The sequence below is a fragment of the Schistocerca nitens genome, chromosome 8 (genome assembly GCF_023898315.1).
Source record: "Schistocerca nitens isolate TAMUIC-IGC-003100 chromosome 8, iqSchNite1.1, whole genome shotgun sequence".
NCBI classification, from domain to species: domain Eukaryota; kingdom Metazoa; phylum Arthropoda; class Insecta; order Orthoptera; family Acrididae; genus Schistocerca; species Schistocerca nitens.
Window position 1 is genome coordinate 439479027 of NC_064621.1, and position 23259 is coordinate 439502285.

At 35.9% G+C, this 23259-nt stretch overlaps 1 protein-coding gene across 3 annotated transcripts in view; it reads left to right on the forward strand.

Moving 5' to 3' along the window:
• LOC126198992 (putative helicase mov-10-B.1) overlaps positions 1 to 23259 on the forward strand; it is a 418198-nt gene that overhangs the window by 18563 nt on the left and 376376 nt on the right. The window contains exon 3 of one of the 3 annotated variants that reach the window (XM_049935663.1): positions 11646 to 11906. The exons of 1 other annotated variant lie outside the window; for it this stretch is intronic. In XM_049935663.1, coding sequence (XP_049791620.1) covers positions 11646 to 11906 — 261 coding nt within the window. Of the gene's footprint in view, positions 1 to 11645; positions 11907 to 17509; positions 17637 to 23259 lie in introns of those variants that run through there. One more of the 3 variants, XM_049935665.1, reaches the window with a different exon arrangement.

Consider the following 23259-nt stretch of genomic DNA (forward strand, 5'->3'; position numbering starts at 1 on the left):
TTGAGAGAATAAACCATGATTTAAATGAAAAATTTAATAATCTTGAACCTGTGTTCATAAATCCAAATAAATTCTTAAGCAATAAGTGTTTGAGTAAAGACGGTTTGCATTTAAATAGGTTAGGCTGCAAAATTTTTAGTAAAATGTTGGCAGATACATGTAAAATTCTGCAAACTAGGGGAAACTTATAAGAAATGATGGAGATGAGAAACAGTGTTTGCTAATGAAAATGTCAAGACTGAAACGGTACCCAAGGAAGAGTATGATTGAGATCATAAATAGAAAAGAGTGTCCCCAAATAATGCACTTGAATATAAATGGTCTAAGTGCTGACTTTTCAAACAAAAGTCATAAATTGGATGATTACAAATTATTCTATCTGAATATAGAAATATCAAAGTTATTTGTGTCAATGAACATTGGTTTGCATCTGACAGTATTAAAATTCTTAATAAAATTGAAAATTTCGAATTAGCCAACAGCTTTCGTAGATGAGAGAAATCACGTGGCGGCTCTTGCGTACTTACTCATTTTGATATAAAATATGATATAAGAAATTATTTTAATCATTTGAATGAAGAGTGTATATTTGATAGCTGCTTATCGAGTTGAAGGACCTAAATGTCTGTTTACAGAGTACCAAAGAAAGCTACAATTGAAGCTTTTCTGTTGAAATTTCATTGTCTGCTTGAAAAACTAGGTAAAGAAAAAAGGAAAAAGATAGCAATAGCTGCTGACTTCAATGTTAATCTCATAGTTGGGAAAGCAATGACGCATCCAAATTCACTGACTTAATAAAAAACTTTGGCTTCAAAATAAACTTCATGCAACCCACTAGAGTAAATGCAGTCAACTACTTGTGTTGATGAAATTCTAATAAATTATGTATTTGAAGCTGTTATAAATTTTGCATTGATTTAGGAATCTCTGACCACTCTGCATTATTCAGTGAACTACCAAAAATTAAGACAGAAATTTCATGTAACAAAAGCCATATGAAAAGGAACTTCAATGAAAAAAATTCAGTTACATTTAGAAATAAGTTAAGAGAGGCTGAATGGCCTTACAAGAGCAGTATTTCAAGTAATAGTAATGTTAAAAAAATTTTAAATAGCTTTCTTGAAATATTTGATGAAACTTTTCCACTTAGAACCTCAAGCAACAAAACGACTAATAAACTTAAATGGATAACCCAGGGTATAAAAATTTCTAGCGTCAGGAAGAGGAAACTTCACAATGAACTGAAATATAATAAAAACATATGTTTTACTGAGTATGTTCATCATTATAAAGCTATATTTTAAAAAGTTGTGAAGGCAGCCAAACAAATGACAAACAAGAAGTTCATTGTGCAACATAAAAGTAAAACAAAAGCAGTGTGGTCTGTTGTCAAATCAGAGTTAGGTGTAAGAGTTAGTAGTAATGGAATATCTAGTATTAAAGTATATGATAGCTTTATTGTAAACCCAGCTCAAATATCAGAATGTTTAAAGCAATTCTTCATAAATGTGGCACAGTTGGATGTTGATGTTGCAGAGTATCAGAGTAAAGTAAATCCCTTTGGCATCCACCAAGAAGCTGAGTATGTTGTGGATTTTTAAAAAGTCACAATAAAGGATGTGGAAAATGTTACATTATCGTTACAAAATAAAAACTCCACTGGGTAGGATGGGATATCCACTAAAGTGATTAAAACAGTGTTTGGCATAATACCACCTCCCCTAACTAAAATCTCCAACCAGTCTTTTGAATGGAGATGCTTTCCCGATGATTTGAAGTATGCCGAAGTTTCACCTCTGTTCAAGAAAGGGTCGAGAGAAGACATGGGAAATTATCAGCCTGTTTTCATTTTTCCAGTCCTGTCATAAGTGTTAGAAAAAGTAGTTGCAAAGCAGATCAAAAACTTTATTGTAAAAAATGATATTATTATAAGTAACCAATCTGGATTTCAACCAGGAAAAAACACTCTGGATGCAATGAATAACTTTATTGAAAAGATAAGCAAATCATTGGATCAGAGGATTAAAATTGCAGATATCTTTTGTGATCTCACAAAAGCATTTGATACTGTGAACCATGACTTGCTTATCTACAAATCAGACAAATATGGGAGTAAGGATAATGCTCTAAATTGGCTAACATCATATTTACACAACAGAGAACAAATGGTAACTATCACCTCAGATGCAGTTTATTATTGTAAATGAAATACAGTATTACGAGGTGTGCCTCAAGGCTCTAGTTTGGGCCACAACCTGTCCCTATTCCACGTAAATGACTTACCCGTAAATTTAAATTCCCCATCAGTTCTTTGCACATGATACTTCTGTTTTAATTGAAGATAACAATGCAGAAAAATTCCGAGCTCTTATCGTAGCACACTGCATACCTTAGAAAACTGGTTCCAGTTAAACGGGTTGAAACTGAACATTGCAAAAACTCATATGGTACATTTCAAAACTGAACATTCAAAATGTATGGGACTTAAAATACAACATAACAGTCAGCCTATGAAAGAAGTTGACAAGGTCAAATTCCTGGGACTAAATGTGGACAAGAACTTAAGCTGGTATACAGATATTGAGTTCCTATAAAATAAACTAAGCAGTTTTGCATTTGCAATGCAAATACTAGCAAATTCCACTGACTTCACTACACAAAAAATTGCTTATCATAGTTATTTTGAATCTGTCATTAGATATGGGATAATTTTCTGGGGAAGTTCAAGTAGTGTATCTTGAATACTGACACTGCAAAAGAAAGTTGTCCGATACATGTGTATTGCACAGCTTTCGGAAACTACAAATCCTAACTGTTCCCTCCATATATATTTATGAAACTCCTTTACAACAGACAAAAATTATTCGAGGAGAATCATTTTAACCATGCATATAACACTAGAAATAAAAATAATTTTATGCTACCCACACACTGGTTGAAACTATATACACAGGGATGACAATATACAGCAAGTTAATGGGTTAAAAACATATTTAATATGAAGCCAGAAATTTTAAAAATAAGGCTACAGCAGATTCTGTGGGAGAAATGCTACTATTGAGTAGAAGATTTCATAGAGGATGAAATGATAATTTGAGCAAGGGGCAATTAAGAGCTAGATTTTATTGTTTGTATGTATAAGAAAATTGTATCATTACTATGTTGCTGTTTGTTAACATCAGCTGTTCTTCGTTTATGGTGAAATTTTACCACAGTTTGACATGTCTCCTGTACCTGAATTAAATGATTTAGATTATGTATGTTATGAGACAAATAAACCACTAGACATGGTCCTATTAGAGGTGGTATGCCATTGCCTTCATCCAATCTTTGAACTGATCTTACCCAGCCAATTCTATGGGGATCTACAATTTAACATGGATTCCAACCTACAGTGCAGCTCAGAGTTTTTCAGATCAACAAAAATTGGAATGTACACTTTGTAATCTGAACACTTCATTCTCTGTCTTCCATCCCTATCACTTCCTCTTGGAACTTGTGCATATTGTGTGTTACAAATTTTTCCTGTAGTTCACAACTATTTCTCATTTTGAACATCTTGTGCCATTTTATGTTGACGAACAGTTTTTAGGTTGACAGATCTTATGAATGTGTCATGATTTTTCTGAAGTATTACTTACATTAAGCACAAAATCGGAATTACCTCTCTAGTGCCTTTACCTTTACTAAAGCTAAACTGATTGTTATCTAATTGATCGTCAAATTTCTTTTCCTTTAACAGTATTTTTGTCAGCAACTTGGTTGCATGGGCTGTTAAGCCGATTGTGTGATAGTTCTCACAGTTAACCGCTGTTTCTGTGTTTGGGATTGTGCGTACGATATTTTTCTGAAATTCAGATGGTATGTCTCCAGCCTGATATATTCTGCAAACCAGCTTGAATAGTTTTTTGGTCACCCCTCCCTGCAGAGATTTTAGAAATTTTGAATGAATGTTATCTATGTCTCAATCCTTATTTAAACATTAAAACAATAAAAGACACTTCAAAATTTAAAACTGCTGTCCATAAATATTTATGGCAAAAATGTTATAGTATAGATGTATATCTTGAAACATAAAAAATTATTGCCAAATACTTAAAAAAAAAAAAAAAAAAAACATTGAATTACTTGGGTTAAATATTATATATGGGGGCTGAACCTTTAGTTGTGATAATATTAAGCCTAAATCAGATTATTTAAAAACATGTGTCAATACGAGAGAAGGAAAATTACTACTCACCATATAGCGGAGGTGCTGTCCGTAAAAAGATTCACACAATCATAGCTTTCGGCCATTAAGGCCTTTGTCAGCAGTAGACACACATACACACACACGCACACACACATTCACGCAAGTGCAACTTGCACACACATCTGCAGTCTCAGAGAGCTGGTAGTAATATAATGTAATTGCAAAGTGTCTCATGCCATGTTAAAACTCGTAACTCGAATACTGGATCTTCCATATTGACTTATATTTCTTCTTCACTCACATCATCTTACTGTCCGTCTCTCTCTCTCTCTCATATAAGCCTTCACTGTACTCTTTCCATCTATCCGCTCTCTCCTCTGCAGTAGACAGTGGAATTCCTCTTGCAATTTTAATGTTGATGCCTTTGCATCTAATTTCATTGAAGGTTGTTTTGACTTTTCTATGTGCTGAATCAGTGCTCCAAATATCATCTCTGTGTTGATTTCTTCACTTTTTTTTCTGTAGCTGTTTTATTTCTCAAGTGGCTCTATCACTGTATTTCTGTTTTTTCATGAACATTTTTACATTTCCTTCTCTTGCCAATCAGTTGAAGTACTCTTTTTGTGACTCAACATTTCTTCACTGTTCTCGTACGTGTACCAATATTTGCCTCTCGAACTCCTGTGATAGAATTTTTTAGAGCTTCAACTGCACTGCCTAATGTGATATTTTTGTCACAGTATCTGCACACTTACTGAACTTCAACAAACACACCTCACTATTCCTAAGTACTTGAATATCTCACTTCTTCCTGCAATGATTCTTCCAGCTGATTCTCTTAAACTTCATTCTACTCTTCATTATTACTTAATTGTGATCTGAGTCTATATCTATTTCTGGGTACATCTTGCAATTCAATATCTGAGTCATATCTCTGTCTGACCATGATGTAACTCAACTGTTTCCAGGCCTTTTCCAAGTATACCCTCCCCTCTTGTGATTTTTTAATATTGATTTGCCAATCACCATTTACAATTTAATACAGAACTCAATTAGTCTTACTCCTCACTCATTCCAACTATCAAGCCCATATTCATCTGTAACTCTGCCTTCTATTCCTTCCCTTACTACACTGTTCCAGCCACCCATGGTTGTTAAATTTCCCTCTCCCTTTATTTACTTAATTACACATTCAATATCCTCATATATTTTCTCTCTATTTCTTCATCTTCCAATTGTAATGTTGACATGTATACGAGAAGTCTTTTTGTTGGTGTCTTTTTATCTGTTGATTCTAATGATAATAACCCTATCACTGAACTGTTCACAGTAATTTGCTCTCTGCCCTACCTTTGCTATTCGTGACGAATTCTACACCCATTACACCATTTTCTGCTGCTGTTGGTATTATGCTATAGTCATCCGACTATTAAGCTATAGTCATCTGATCAAAAATTCTAATCTTCTTTCCATTTCACTTCACTATATCTAGACATAGCATTATTAAATTTTATGGTTTCCTTACCACATTTAGACTTCCAACATACCATGCTCTGATTCATAGAATGTCACTCTTCTGTTGGTTATTCAGTCTTTCCCTTTTACCTTAGCACTCCCTTCCTGCTGATCTGAGTGGGGACCTAATAAAGAATCTTTTGTCAATGCAGAGATCATAACGCTTTCTCAGTTACAGGCCACATGTCCTGTGGATACACTTTGTGTGTCGAGATGCAGTGGTTTCCATTGGCTTCTGCATCCTCATGACATTGATCATTGCTGATTTTTCTGTGTTTCAGGGCAGTTATATCACCCCTTTGTCAAAAGGGCATCTGTCCGCTACCCTAACATTATTTGACAAAGCCGTTGGCAGAACTGAAATGACTCTTTACATTGGAAGACTTTGGCCACCCTGTTCAGCTGGCATTAAATTGCATATTTTCATTCCCTGTTGTTTTATGTAATTATCTTTTGTGGTTGCTCACCTTAAGTACACAAATATTTGTTCAGCAGCAAAAGACTGTAAGAATACTGTGTTAGAAATTTTAGGAGTAAAGGTAACAACTCACCAATTAGTTGAAGCACTAAATTATTGATTTGTACATAAACAGTGTATAGAGTAAAATGAGTAAGTGCACATCTTGCAGAGGCCTCTTTATGAATCAGGATATTCTTGCACTCGTTCTTCGCATGATTACTTTTTAAAAACATTTTGTCACTTGTAAGAAAAATCAGTATCTGCTGAATTGGGATATGCACAGTCACAATACAAGACACGAGAATAATTTCCATGTATTCTGCCACCTTATCTGTTGTTCAGAATGTAATTATGAACTCTGGCACAAAAGAAATATGAAACTCCCATCCAGCATAAATAAAGAAATATGGAATTCCACAAGTTCAAAAGAAATATTTAAAACATACCTCATTAGCCATTCTTTCTACATTATTTTAATATCTAGAGCCAGAGACTCATAAGTTCTGTTAGCTACATAGCAAGAAGATCCTAGCACCCACACAACCACAAACATGCAGCTCCATTCTGTGGTGCATCACCTTACATCTGTTCCATGACCTGAATTTGTCTTTCAGACAGAAATACAGACCATCAACATATTTCTTCCAGTTATGGCTATGGCACTGCCCTGTTTGATGATATACTATGAAAAAAGAAACTATATTAAATTACACCAGTTCTATAAGCTGGCTGACAAGAACTAGTCAGTAGTCACAAAAAGTGTTGCATCTTCCCATATGTTTGCCAAATTTCAGATAACCTCCCAAAGCTGTTAAAGTCTCACAACTACAGGCTATCATTCTATAATACCAATAACATATCAAAATTTTCATTAGTATAAAAGAATGTTCTTTGAATACTTCCATTTCTAAAATAACAATTTATAAGTGACATTTAGCTTTCATGGGCATTTCATTAAACTAAGAATGAATAATGTCTCAATGAGACTATTAGTGCTACTTATTACTAACAACCTTTTTTAAAGAATTATAAAGCAATTCTCAATGCATCGCGAGTGCTACAGACAACTGCTTCTCAGAGAAGAAAGCTAACTCTCCATATGCATCTCTTTACTTCTGAACTGACCCAAGACTTCAGGCTGCTTTGTGCCTGACCACTGCCACCAATAATATGACTAATAATATAGTGTAAGTCCTGCACCAGCCATTACATAGTTATTGTTGTACTGTGCTGTCAGTTAGTTTCCTGCTGTGAAGTGAATGATGCAGCAATTTATGGTCTGTTGAGGAACCTGTGAACAACTCTGAGAAGGCATCTTCAACAAATAGTTAAGCATATGTAGTAAATATATCTCAATTTTACTGCAATGGTGCAAAATACAAATGTCTGTAGTGGGTGCAGTATATGAGGAAGGTGGCGTTCACATATTCGTTTCACAAGCTGTAGCTTTCAACACATTATATCATGCATTAATGCTAGTAGGTATTTGAAAAAAAATTAGTTATTGGTTACTAAAATAATCAAAGCCAACTGCCTGCCTGCAGTGGTAACACTGGTTCATATCAGATCCCCTAAGTTAAGTGCCTTTAGGCTTGGATAGCACTTGGATGGGTAACTGCTCAGGTCTGCCTACCACTGTTGGCAAGTGGGGTTTACACAACCATTGTGAGGTCAATTGAGAAGCTCCTTGCACCTTGACTGAGAAGTAGAGACTCTGTTCATGAAAATGACATTGGCTAGTAGTGCAGTGCACTGATTGCATGCCCTCCATATCCACATCCAGTGACTCTGTGTGCTGAAAGTGACACAGTGGTCGATACTGCTGGGCCTTTTGAGGCCTGTTAGGATGGAGTTTAGAGAGTAGTTATCTTATATAATCAGTATTACAGTCATTGAAAATAGTGAAAATAGTAATAATCTTTTAAAAACAATTTAATTGCATCGCCAAAGCAATATTGAACTCTTTTGTTTTTACCCCTCAGGAAATTACATTTTACCCCTCAGGAGTAATTACCCCCAAGTCGGGAAACATTGCTATAGACAAACTGCAACCATAGACACAAAGTGATGTGTATAAAATAATGTACAATCACTGAGGAGAGGCATATGTTGGACTGTCAGGTAGAGCCGTGGCAATTGTATTATCTGAACATGAGAGAAGATGAAAATTAAGGAAAAAAGATCCAACCTTCACTAATAATCGTTTAACAGAAAGCCGCTCATGTGATGTAGAATGTGAAGTTTTACATTCTCTTAAGGAAAGCAGAAAGATGATCCTATTGGAAATACTGGAAATCAATGAACATATGATACAGATGCCAACTTCGTATTAAATTACCAAACTCATTTTCATTTTTCCTATGTGTTAAATTAAGTTTTAGTCAAAAATACTAATTTTTCATCAGTTGTTAGACGTATGTCTACATAAAAAGCTTTGTCTCCTTTTCTAGTTAATGTAACTTTATCTGTGTGAAAAAGGTATACTTTCATATGAAAACACTCTACAATTCATGATTTTTATATCTACTGCATAAATCATACCCATGTAAATTGCGTGTCATTTTTTCTGTGTTTGCGATATGCAGGTGGCATCTGAAAACAGCTGAACAAGCTGAAAGTTGGCTTTTAACCAAATAAATATAATTTTACAGAACATTAGGATGTTTCTCTATCTGATATTATTGTCATGTTTTACCAGGCAGTGACAGATAATACAGCTAATGTCATATCCTTGTTCAATAATGTTTGTCAACACTTTGGATTTCATATAAGTTACTTAATCAAACAATGGAAAATCCAGGATGGAATTTAACAGTATTAGAGAAGGAAAGTTGCTACTCACTATACTCGTATAGTGAAGATGCTGAGTCACGATAGGCACGCCCAAGCCTGCTCCTTACCTCCACCCAGTTGCCACTCCCATCATGCACTGGTGCTGCTGCTCACAGTGTGGTTTCAGTTGTCTGAGACTGCAGATGTGTGTGCAAGTTGCGTTTGCGTTAGTGCATATGTGTATATGTGTCTATTGCTGACAAAGGCCTTAATGGTCGAAAGCCATAATTGTTTGAATCTTTTCGTTGTGCCTATAGTGACTCAGCATCTCCGCTATATGGTCAGTAGCGACTTTCCTTCTCTAATATAAATTACTTATTCATTCATAACTTGTACAAGGTATTGTGATCTCCTGGAGCATTCTTTAACAACTGAGAGAAAGTGTAATATTTAACATTAACAATGGCTGATGACATCACCCAAGGATACTTGAGGTGCTGCACACTTTGTGGGCATTTTCAGAGGTTCCCTCCTGGTTTGTGGATAATAGTATGAGATTATTGCCTGCCACTTGCTGCTCTTTACAACGGGCATTAGTTTTCAACAATATCCAATTGTGTCACGCACTGGAGAGACTCTGAAAATTACAAATTAACAGATCAACTTCTAACTTGAATAATTAACAGGATCTGAGATGACAGCTGCTCTAACTCATTTTAAAAGTTTATGTCAAGGGTTTGTACTATAACTTAAACTCAGTGGCCCAAAATAAACCTTGCCAGACACATTTCAAATAACAGCTGGTTGGACTTCCAACCGATTCACAGTTAACAGTTCCAGTTTTAATCTCACCAAGTCTTACTTTACAAACTTTCAGACAAGCAAAATTGGTCTGTGAGCATCAGAAAAGGAAGCAACATGTGTAAGATAGGTTGGAATTAAACTGAATAACAAGTTGATATGTCAATTCCTAGATAAACTAATCAAGATAGTTTATCACATTCTACTCTCATAACTAACTTTCTTATGTAAATTGAAGGTGGAGGAGGGAGAAATGAAAGGAAGGGAAGGAACTAATGATATCAGCTGCAACAAGACTATACAGAATCATCAGTGACTAGCAAAAATGCATCCCAGACTGAGACTCAAACCTTGGATCGTCTGCTTACTAGGCAGTTGCGTTAACCACTGCACCACCTGGATATAGTTTTTATTGCAAATGTGCAGAATATCTTCGCCTGCTCCCCAGCTGACTCACGCTTCCCTCCAGTGCCACCTATCCACAGTCCCCATCCATGTCCTCCATACTCAATAATTTTAAATTCCCACTGGAGGTCAAATGTAAATGTCCATACACACTTAAGGTTGTGGATTTGTTGCCAATTGATATGCATCAGTGATGTCAATGCATGGCGTCTGTTCGTTCAGACATGTCCAAAAGAACAGAAACCATGCATTCATGTAACTGATTCGCCTTAATGGGCAGTGTCCAAAAAAACAGACACCACACATTAATATAATTGATTTGCCTCAATCTCCAGTGGGAATGCAAAAGTAGTGAGCATTGAGAACATAGATGGGGACTACTGATAGATGGGAGTGGTGGGAGAGGGAATCAGCCAAGCAGTGTGCAGAGATAGTCCACATATTTTCCATAAACAATGTATCCACATGGTGCAGTGGTTAATCCAAGTACCTAGTAACCAGGAGATCCAGGATTCAAGTCCCAGTCAGGCGTGTATTTTCCCTCATCGCCACAGATTCTGTACAAAGTCTCGTTGCTGCTGATATCAGTTGTTCCTTCCCTTCCCTCTTGTTTTCTTCCCCCCCCCCCCCCCCTCCATCTCCAATTTACGTAATATGTATCACAGAGGTGGATTTCATGTGGTGTCTGTTCCTTTGGACATGTCTGAATATGTTGACCCCTCTTGTCATTTGGAATTATCTCACATGAGAAAGTACCTAACATAAATAAAGTACTTATTCAACAGAAGAGATCAGTAAGAGTATTGTGCAAGAAAGTAATTTTTATCCAGTCTTTGCTTCCTCAGCTATGGTTCAAAGTGGAATTATGTAGTCAAGAAGATTCTGTCTAACATAAAGCAAAAAATTGGGATCCTGTATCAACTCAAGAGAAAATTAAAAACATGTCTCATTAACCTCTCCTACTGCAATTTATTTGTTTGTCTAGATGCAAGGATTTAAAAAATGCTATTAGCCACATATAATGTGGCAGTGTTCATTGTAAGGCTGTGTGACAGCAAATAGTCTATTGTGAACTAGCCACAGTTGCTGCAATTGTAGTAACTATTTTTTTAATGACTTATCATCAAGTAAATATTAAGCCACTAATAGATGATTCACAGCTACTATTTAATATAACTGAGGAAACTTTACTTACTTCCTTCGGTTTGGTTGGCTCAAGCACAAATAGTATAAAACAGTATAGGGCTACTTTATTGTTAATACAGCGTACTGATAAATTTCTATGATAGTCTTGTCTTTTATTAATGTATACATTGAATCGTTCCACTTTCCTGAAGGTTTGTCCCTTGATGGGACCTATGGAACATTATGAATGATGAATTTATATGTTTATTTTTTAAATGAATTGATTGATTGTATTAGGTCAAAGAACATTCTAAAGTAAATGCTTAAAAACAGCATGCCAGTTGTTAATATTTTCAGTTACCCTCTGGTTTACAGATGTTACTGTTGCACAACACTGTACAATATATTTCCTCAGCAAAGGATACATAGAGGATAATTATTCCATTACCAAAGAAAGATTCAAGAACATATTTGAAGAAGAGTATAAACAGAAGTACCCTGTTCGTGCTAATTGTTCAAATATTCTGTCTGCACTGAATTTCTTAAAGCTGATAAAGAGGAGAAATAATTCAAACCCAGAAAAAATATATTTCATTAGGAATGGTATTGATACACTCCAAGAGAAGTATTCTGATGGTAAGTTTTATTGTAAATAGTGGCACTTAACATATCCTATTTTTCTAGAGTTCACTCTTTTTTGTGTTGTTCAGTCAATAAATTGAGTTCATGTCAACATAAAGAACAGAAACACTGTGTTAAGTACAAAGATTAATAAAAAGCAAACCAATGTGTATTTTAATGGAGAATAGTAAGTATGAAAGCATTTAAAAGGTTTGGCATGTACAGAGGGGACAGTACTGCCCCCTGTTTAGTTGTATGATATTATGGCTTCTAGGCCATCCATTTAAAACTACTTTACCATTTTTTTGGGCAGAAATGTATCACATCAATGTAGATCCTTAAAATTTTGGGCAAGTGATATGACCATGTCTTAAAAAGAATCATCTACAGTGAAGCTCTGTGATGGTCAGATCAAAGTATGATTCTGTGACTACTTATTTTCTTTTAGATTTCTGTCATTGCTAGAGGTCTACTTAATTAAATGTATTTAGAGAAATCTCTACATCACTGAAAAGCAGTCACTAATGCTTAGGACACTTTTATTAAGGCAAATATCCATTCCTGCATAGCGGAGACGCTAAGTCGCAGATAGACACAACAACAAAAAGACTGTCACAATATAAGCTTTCAGCCAACATGGTCTTTGTTGAAAATAATCAAAACACTCACACACATGACTCAGTGTGTCATGGGCATGTGCTGTGTTTGCGCGCCTGCTGACAGTCTTTTTGTTGTGCCTATCTGTGACTCAGCATCTCTGCTATATGGTGAATAGCAGCTTTCCTTTTCAAAATATTTATATTGCTTGATTGTATTACATTTTAGTGTAAGTTGTTATATGGTTGGAAAAGAATGGAGGCAAACTATACCATAATATTTCATGAAATATTAGCAGTGTTAGTGATCTAAAATCCATGAGTTGTTTTTTGAGTACTTCCTAGCAGATATCAAGAGGTAATTGCTGACTCTCACATGATTGATGGCAAATCCCTGGTACAGAAGTGCTGACAGTCATAGTGCCACTGGTGCCTAATCCATTGTCATATTGGAGGTGATTTGAAAAGTTCTCGGAATCACTACGAGTGGTCATCAGCCTTAGCATGAGTTGTTCACATGATATTCATTGGACTGTTGCCTGTAAACATGTGCCACAGCAGTGCTTATGGAAGAGAGCTGTGACAGTTATGTGGCTCTGTTGTTGTTCCCGCATAGTGATTTGCAGAGATGGAAAAAATCGAGATTCGAGGAGTGATTTAGTACTTCATAAAGAAAGGTATGAAAGCAAAGGACATTCATGCTGATTTCTAGAATACACTGGGGGACTCTGCTCTTTCATATTCAACTGTTGCCAAGTGGACAAATTATTTTAAATTTGGTCGGGAGAACTTAGATGATGATCCGCTCAGTGGTCGGCCAAGATGTGTCACTACTCAAGAAATCATTGCAAAATTGCACAAAATGGTCATGGAGGATTGCCGATTGAAAGTGCATGAAACTGCTGACGCTTGCCAGATATCATCTGAAAGGGTATATCACATTTTAACTGAAGTATTAGAAATGAAAATATTATCTGCAAGATGGGTGCCGTGCCTCACGAGGCTAGATCAAAAACGTGTCCTGTCGCTATGGTAAAATTACATGAACTAATGTACGAACTGTTGTCACGGCCACCTTATTCGTCTGATATGGCTCTGTCAGACTTCCATCTCTTCCCAAAACTGAAAATTTTTCTTGGTGGACGAAGATTTACTTCAAACGAAGAATTGATAGCTGGAGTTGTCAACTATTTTGGAGGCCTGGAGGAAACTCATTTTCGAGATGGGATCAAGGTGCTGGTACATTGTTGGACTAAGTGCATTAATCTGCAAGATGACTACATTGAAAAATAAAAAAAGTTTCAGTGATGTAAGTAATTTTTGTCTATTCCGTTCCAAGAACTTTTCAAACTACCCTCGTACTACTATCTTTTTGCTCTGCACCAACTGTTACTGTTTCAACCTGACCTCTAGGTTCCATGCAGTACACACATGTAGGCCACAGTATGTGTCGAGTATTATGTGTTACCTTAATTTCTGTCACTTCTTTTATGATGTTTGTTCTGTTGTCATATAGAGAAGCAAGCCATGCTGAAGTGAGACATACACTTTGCAGTAACAGCTGTTTATTACAAGAACGAAGCTAAATACAACCTGTAAGAATAATGTCTACAAAACTTGAGAACAAGACTGTATTAAGGAGCGGGGGGGGGGGGGTTAATGACAGTCCCACAAGGCTGGTAACTCGTAGGCAGTCTCCTGATGAGCAGCAGGTGCTTTGATAATACAGTCCTTTGAAGCTCAGAGCTCGTTAGCAGTCTACTGCTAATGACAAGGTCCCACAAAGTGATGAGCAAGTTGCTAGACACAACAAATACTGCAAAGTGGTGTCCCCAGAGTGGCTGGTAGAAGCGCAACATCAGAAATGGCTCAGGGTGAGGGCAGCATGGCACCTTGGTGAGCAGTGAAATGGCAGCAGCAAGCGTTGTCTGTAGAAGAGACTTGAGGGAGCTGTTGGTTGCTTCAGCTCAGGAGGAAACTGGCTCTCTCTGAGCAGAGCACTGACTGAAGTGCACGCCTGTGCAAGGATACATGCATGGTATCATGTGAGCATGTTACCACGCGAACATAAATTAGTGCCTGCTGCAGCAGCACTGTTTGCTGGGACTTGCATGCCATGTAGTGGCAAGACTGACAACCCGGACACTGTGGTGACTGCTGACAACTTGACTGTAAACAGTACCTTGCCTCTTTTATTTACAAACAACCTCCTAGATGAGGTATGGGCCGTACCTGGCCTGCGAAGCATACGTGTAAATTGTGGTGGCTGAAATACGCAGGGGGCAACACTCAGCCCTACATACTCAACAATATTTTCCCAGAATCTGTTTGTATATCTCACAATAGAAGTATTATCACATGGTCCAATTAACAGAATATGTTTTTCACGGAGGAAAACACCTTTTATGTGACATCTGATGCTGCTCTAGTATATATACTGTTTCCTCATACGGCTGGAACCATTTAATGCAACTGGATGATTTCATTAAAATCAATTTCCACAAGAGTATGCTTATACACTGCAGGTATTCTGAAGGCAAAACTGTTTCAGATTGTGACAGGGTAGTGTACCATGTGAAAGGTTGTTGGAGGTCCTGCTCCATCATGTGAGTCTTTAGGAATGGGATTCCAGCCCCCATGGAAAAATGCTGGGAACAGTCAACTGAGAAGCTCAAGGAGTTTCATATGACCCCGTGGCATACAGTACTTGTGTGCACAGAACTTGCTACACAAAATTTGTTAAATGGAAAACATGGTCTTAGAAATGTAACTGGTTCTGCTGTGTTTTAATTAGGTATGGAACTCTACAGAGTAGTAATATCCAAATATAGATGAGTGCAGCCAGAGGTCAAATAACGTAATGTAGTATTATCAACAGAAGTGTGGCGAGAAAAATAAGAAAAAAAAAAAGAATAAAACTCTGTCTGAATGTATTTTTTAATACTCAGGAAAGAAATGGTAGGAAATTTTAAGTGCAGCATTTACTACTGCAAAAACCAGAAAATTGAAATGATATTGGAGATATTGAAAACAACTCACAGAGAATATCCAGACTCTTTCTTTAAATCATGTTCAGTTCAAATAATTCATATCTACCTACACTGAATCAAGCTGTAGAGAAAAAAAATTTATAATAGGTCAACTTGACTAACAGAAGGCACACATTGAAAGGACTCATCCTGAGTCATAGAGGAATAATTAAATAGGCAAGGGAGGGAGATATATGAGGGGAAAACTGTAGAGAGAGATCAAACAGATGTAGGGTGCAGTTGTTACATAAAGATGAGCAGACTCTGTAGTGTAACCATTACCTGTGCAGCTATGCCCTCGATAGTTGTCTCCATAAAAATTTGGCTGAAAAGTAGGTGGTTGAAAGTAGGCTATTGCAATTCAAACACTTTACTTACACTGAGATGTTGAATAAAGTTTTGTTTATGGCCAGTTTGAATCTCATCTATTTAAATTATGCACAGATAAACATCTAGCCACACACTACAGTCGATTGACGTCCTGTTTTGTTAGAAAGCTGAAAGACAGTAACAACTTCTAAAACAGACAGAGTGATGCATCTGAATGCTCAAATAATGTTTTTGTTACACCTAAACAAGGAACTCCCACTTAAGATTCAAAATCCAAAAATAAATGTAAGTGGACAAATACAGTAAAAAGAAAATAAAGCCTCACAAAAATGTAAAAAAGAATGAAAACTTAATTCCTTATTGTGAGCAACACCCTGCTTAAAAATTTGCTAGTACCGAATTCCACAATGGACATTTGCCCAGGAATGACATATCTCTTGATAAACTCTTCAACAATATATTGAGACAAATGCCAATAAAGAGAAAAGTAGCATCTTAAATTCACAGTATTGTTCAGTAGATGCACTTCCAGCAAAATGTTTACTGACTTGTGCAAAATTATACAAAGCAGTGGAAGCTTAACAGCCAGTGAATGGGGTGGAAAAAAAGAAACACAGTAAAAAAAGAATGGTGCTCAAGGAAAATTGTATTTAAAAACATAACTAACTGCAAGTCTTCATTCTTAATACACTGCAACATTAATGGCCTCAGTGCAGTGTATCCACAGGATAAAATCACGAAAATTGATGAGCTTCAAATTATTCTTTCAAAAGGAAGAAATATCAGAGTCGTTTGCCTAAACGAAAACTGGCTTAAGAAAGATTTAGTCTCAGTTTTAAGCAAATTAGAAAACTTTACAGTAAAGAAAGAGACAATTTTAATTTGCTTAATGAAGAACTTACATTTGAAAGTTGCTGTGTATATCTAGAACAACATAATATTATTATTATCTCAATTTATAGGATTCCAGGCAGCGATTTGACTAAATTATTTTTAGAGAAATTCCAGTGTTTCCTACACAAACTCATAAGAAAAGAGGAAAAAACTAGTAATTTCTGCTGAATTTAACACAGATAGGGCGAGTGAAATAAGCTTCTCAACTAAGTGTGTTGACTTAATTCAAGAATATTCCTTTAGACTAAATTTCACTGATTTCATCAGAATAAATGAGCAATCTGCAATGTGTGTAGACAATATTTTAACAAATTATACATTCAATGACACAGCCAAATTCTCTTAAGACCTAGGCATCTCAGATCACTCTGTTTTGCCTATTGAATTAGTAAAAGTAAATAAAGAAAATGGAAGGAGATGTTTCATGAAAAGACAGTTCAGTGATGAAAACATACACTTGTCCTGTTGTAGATGGAGTGAGGTAAACTGGTCATTACAACATGAAAGCACATGTGCAAAAATTTTTGTTAAGTTTTTAAACAGCTTTTTACATGCTTCCAATGAAACTTTTCCACCTGTAGTCTGTCACAGTAAGGCAAGTAATAAACTAAAGTGGATTACTACTGAGCTGAAATCCAATAATAGTCCTGAGTTCATTAGCTATGTTAAAACATCTCCTTCTTCTTGGTGCCATACACTTGTAGTGTGTCAGCTGCTGACATTCGGCATTCCCTTGTTTCTTGAACCAGCTCTTCAAAGTAGTTGATACCAGTCCATGTCTTGCTATTCTGTGACCATGATTGCTTCCTTCTACCTGGTGGGCGCTTCCCTTCTATTTTGCCTTCTAGAATTAATTGCAGAAGTTCGTATTTCTTTCCCCTCATAATGTGCCCCAGGTAAGATGTCTTTCTTCTTTTAATTGTCCCCATTAGTTCTCTGTCCACCTTGGCTCTATGCACCACTTCAGCATTGCTCACTTTTTCAATCCATGGTATTTTTAGTAATTGACACAAGAACCACATTTCTGTTGCTTCTAATCTCTTTACAGAAGCTGCTTTAATTGACCAAGTTTCCACTCGAGAGAGTAGGACGGGGATAACAGAGCATTGTACCACCCTTATTCTCAGATGGAGTGGCATGTCTGTGTATATCAGCACATTTGTAGCTTTAGGAATGTTTCTTTGGCAATCCCACAGCAAATCTTAATTTCCTCATCACAATCAAGTTTTGAATTTATCACAGAGGCTAGAAATTTAAATTTGGTTACCTTCTCGATTTTACTACCATTAATGACTAGGGACTATTTTTGACCAGGCATTCTTTCAACTGACATCCATTTAGGCTTCTTGGAATTTATTCTGACAACAAAATGCTGACCAGCTTTATCTATTTCTGTAAGTATTTTCTGTAGCTCGGCTACGGATGGCACAAACAAAGCTGTGTCATCCGCATACTGTAAGTTCCAGATCTTCACTCCATTAACTTTTATATCAAATAATTCTGAGTCTTGACTGGATCGAAAAATTTTTTCCAGATACAAATTGAACAGTAATGGCGATGGCCCTGGTGGACTCCTTTCAGTATTTGCACAGATTCTATTTTTAAATTTTTGTTAATACTGATGTCTGCTCTCCGATTCCAGTATAATTGCTGAATGATTCTTATGTCCTTACCATCCAATCCTATTTCTCATAAGATGGTGATAAGAGGGTCATGCTTAACAGTGTCAAATGCTTTCTCATAGTCGATAAAGCATATATGTATATCCTGCTGATAATCATAGCATCTTTGCATAAGTATCTTCATGCCAAAAAATTCCCATTCCCTTCATAAAACCAAACTGGGTTTCTCTATAGTGCTCCTCACATTTATGATGAATTCGGTTATGTATAATTATTAGAAAAGTTTTCAGAGCATAACTCATCAATGAGATCTGTTGAAATTCTGAGCACGTTTCTGCATTTGCTTTCTTCGGTAATGGGACAAAGGTTGATTTCAGCCATTCATTTGGGATATGGTGTGAGCTATAAATTTCATTAAATAGGGCTGTCAACATTTTTGGGTCTATGGATTTTAAAATTTCAGTGGGTAAGTTGTCTCCACCAGGTGCTTTTCTGTGCTTTGTTACTTGCAGCGCATATTCTACCTCTGATTGTAAGATACGTGGACCAGATTCTTCTTCATTTTGATTTACTGTTGTGTCTTTTTGTTGCAAAACAGGAATGATATGTAATTTTCCAAGTGTTTTGTCATTTTTCCCGATTCGAGAATAATCCGATTATTCTCATGTCTTAAAGCAGTTAGATTCTGTTGTTTAAAGTTTCCAGTTATAACGTTGATCTTCTTATGGAAACTGTACGAGTCATCTGACTTCAGCATTTCTTGTACTTCAGTGCATTGTTCCTCAATCCAGTTTGCTTTTGCTGCTCAAACCTTCTTCTTTACTTCTTCATCTGTCTGTTGGTATTCCACATTTTTATGATGCACCTTGTGTATTCTGTGTTCTTCCATTTTCAGTAGAATATCTTCTGTCATCCAGGGCTTAGACTTCTGTTTTTTGCACATACCAATTTTGGCTGTAGCAACTTGGATGGCTGCATTGTGTACCTTTTTCCAGTATTCATTAGTACTTTTTTCGTGGATCTTGTCTATGGGTGGCATGTAGTTTCCAATTTCTTTCACCACATTCTCTCTCAGTTTTAGGTTCTTCAGTTTTCCATTATCAAATCTTACACCCCTGCTGTTTTTCAGCTGTGAACATTGAAATTTAATCTTCATGGTACCAATAACAGGATTGTGGTCTGATCCAATATCTGCACCTGGATATGCTGCTCCACAGGTCATGCTGTTTTGAAATTGCTTATTGATCAGTAAATAATCAATCTGACTCCTAACTATTCTCCCTTCTTTCTTGGAGCAACCTCCAGGTGTACAATCTTCTGGGATGTAGCTTGTAAAAAGCGTGTTTAATTGTGAATTATTCAGCCCTACAGAACTCAGTAAGGACCATACCTCTTTCATTTGTTTCACCAAGACCAAATCCTCCTGCGACTCCATCAGTTTTTGCATTTCCAACTTTTGCATTGAAATCTCCCATTATCAAGTTCATGTCTTCCTTCTTCAAGATTTGTGTTATTGAAAGATCATTGTAGAAGCTCTGTTTCTTCATTGCTCTTGTCTGCTGTTGGGGCATATACCTAAACTACATTCACATTCTGCTTCAGGCCTCTAATGTGGATGGCAGTTACTCAGTCAGATATTGCAGCTGTGCAAATTTCATAGTTCATGGAACTTTTCACCAACTACGATTGCCACTCCATTTTTCCCACTTGTAGGAGGTCCTGAATAGAACATTCTTTTATCTTCTTGAATGATACATCCACTACTTGGCCATCTATGTTCACTGATACCAAGTATATCTATCTTTAAGCGTGTCATTTCCTTGAAGAGATTCTGCATATTTCCTCCTTCTAATAGACTTCATACGTTTCAAGTAGCACATGAGAAGGTATATATATATATATATATATATATATATATATATATATATATATATATATATATATATATATATATATATATATATAACAGAGGGAAACATTCCACGTGGAAAAAATATATCTAAAAAGAAAGATGATGAGACTTACCAAACAAAAGCGCTGGCAGGTCGATAGACACACAAACAAACACAAATATACACACAAAATTCAAGCTTTCGCAACAAACTGTTGCCTCATCAGGAAAGAGGGAAGGAGAGGGAAAGACGAAAGGATGTGGGTTTTAAGGGAGAGGGTAAGGAGTCATTCCAATCCCGGGAGCGGAAAGACTTACCTTAGGGGGAAAAAAGGACAGGTATACACTCGCACACACACACATATCCATCCACACATACAGACACAAGCAGACATATTTAAAGACCATATATATATATATATATATATATATATATATATATATATATATATATATATATATATATCTTTCACGTGCTGGTCCAGGCTCCCAAGATTCCTTTAGCTTAGTTAAAAAATATAAAAATATTTGGGGAGGTTGTAAAAGCAGCAAAGAAAACGGCAAATACTAAATTTATCAACAAACACAGAAATAAATCCAAGGCAGTATGGACAGTTGTCAAAACTGAACCCTGAATCAATCCTAGCTGCCAGGAAATTTCTAAAATAAAGATACAGGACAAAATAATTGTAAATCCTGCTCAAATATCAGAAAATTTTAACAAAAATTTATAACAGTACCAAAATCTGAAGTTGATGTAGACTCCTATCAAGATGTAGGAAAAATTGTATTAAACCTAAAAAATAAAAATTCTGTGGGATGGTATGAGATGCCTGCCAAAGTCATCACGGGAGTTTCAAATATAATAGCACACCCACTGTCTGAAATAATTAATTAATCACTTGAAGTAGGCTACTTTTCTGATGTTCTAAAATATGCAGAAGTGAAACCATTATTTAAAAAAGGCTCTGAAGAAGATATGGGACATTACCATTCAATTTACCTTTTTCCTGTGCTTTCTAAAATATTTGAAATGATCATTGCACTCCAAATCCAAAATTTTTGTTACAAATTTAATATCATCTCAAAATAATCAATGTTGGTTCCAAAAAGGTAAAAGTATGATTTATGCAATTAATGAATTCATAAGTAAAGTTAGTTCCACCTTAGATAAATCACAAAAAGCTCCAGGAATCTTCAGTGACATATTCAATGCATTGGACTGTGTGAACCACTCACTCTTATTATATAAAATTCAAAAAATATGGAATTACGGGCAGTTCCTTTCTGTGGTGGAACTAATATTTGATGAACAGACAGCAAAGGATAGCCATAATATCAGACAAAAGAAAATACTCCTGGGAATGGAGAACTGTCTCACAGGAGGTAACACAAGGATCAATTCTAGGCCCAATAATATATATAATAGAGGGAAACATTCCACGTGGGAAAAACATATCTAAAAACAAAGATGATGTGACTTACCGAACGAAAGCGCTGGCAGGTCGATAGACACACAAACAAACACAAACACACACACAAAATTCAAGCTTTCGCAACAAACTGTTGCAACAGTTTGTTGCGAAAGCTTGAATTTTGTGTGTGTGTTTGTGTTTGTTTGTGTGTCTATCGACCTGCCAGCGCTTTCGTTCGGTAAGTCACATCATCTTTGTTTATATATATATATATATATATATATATATATATATATATATATATATATATATATATATATATATATATGACATAGCCATAGATATAAATCATCACTCAGTTTTATTCACTGATGACACGTCAGTATTGATAGAAAATAAAAATGCAGAAGAAATTCCCAAAAATGTCATAAAAGTCTAGAAAATCTAAATGTGTCGTTCCATCTAAATGGTCTAAAACTAAATATTTAAGAAACATAGCTTATACAGTTTAATACAAAACAGTCAAAAATAAGTGATATTCAAATTATGCACAGAAGTCTAGAACTAAACAAAGCAGAATGTGTTAAATTCTTAGGAATGCAGTTGGACAGTAATCTATCATGCTCCTCATGTATAGACTATTTAAAAAATAAACTGAACAGCCTGGCATTTGCTATGTCAATTGTAGCCATGTCACTGCCATAGAAACAAAAAAATGTATTGTACCATAGCTACTTTGAGGTAGCATACCATAGCTACTTTGAGGCAAGAGTAAGATACGGCACTGTCTTTTGGGGAAATACTAGCAATTTGACAAAAATGTTAACTTTACAGAAAAAGATTATAAGGAACATGTGTAGTGCAAAGTCAAGAGAATCTTGTCGGGCACTATTAAGAGACCTAAACATACTAAGTTTTCCCTGACTGTAATTATATGAAATAATTCTTTCCTCAAATAATAATCCAGATTTGTTTGCTCCCAATAACTTCTGCCACAGATATGAAACTAGAAACAAACCAAGTTTCATGTTTGCTACATATAGACTGAATCTTTTCATTCAGATCCCACAATATATAGGGATGATTTATTATTATTAATTTGATTGGCCACATTGGACCACTTGAGTCATTCCATGTTCACTTTCTCTTTGAAGATTGGACTACTTGCTTCTTGCACTCAGCACAGTACTTTTTCATTCATTCCGAACGCAATTGTCTTAACTCGTCTAAAATCTCTACTGTCCTTCTGTGTGTCATTCCTACTGAAAATTTATGATTCATAAGGAGAGTATTAATTTTGCTTTTGTTCTCTGCATCAGTAATTCTAAGTCTGACTGCTTCAAGATCTTGCTGAATTTCTTTAACCCACTGTGCCCCTGTCTTCTTTCTGAGACTTCTCATCACTAGTTGTTTTAAAATCCTGTTGTCAGCCAGTTGTAAGACATGAAAGAAATATGACATTCTTTTCTTCTTCATTGAGCTGGTGCTTGGGTTAATCTCACAATAGACAGTTTCGTTAGGGAGGATTCTCCAGACTCCATCAACCTGGTATTTTTTTATTGATTCATGTTTTGATAATTCTTCGTTCAGT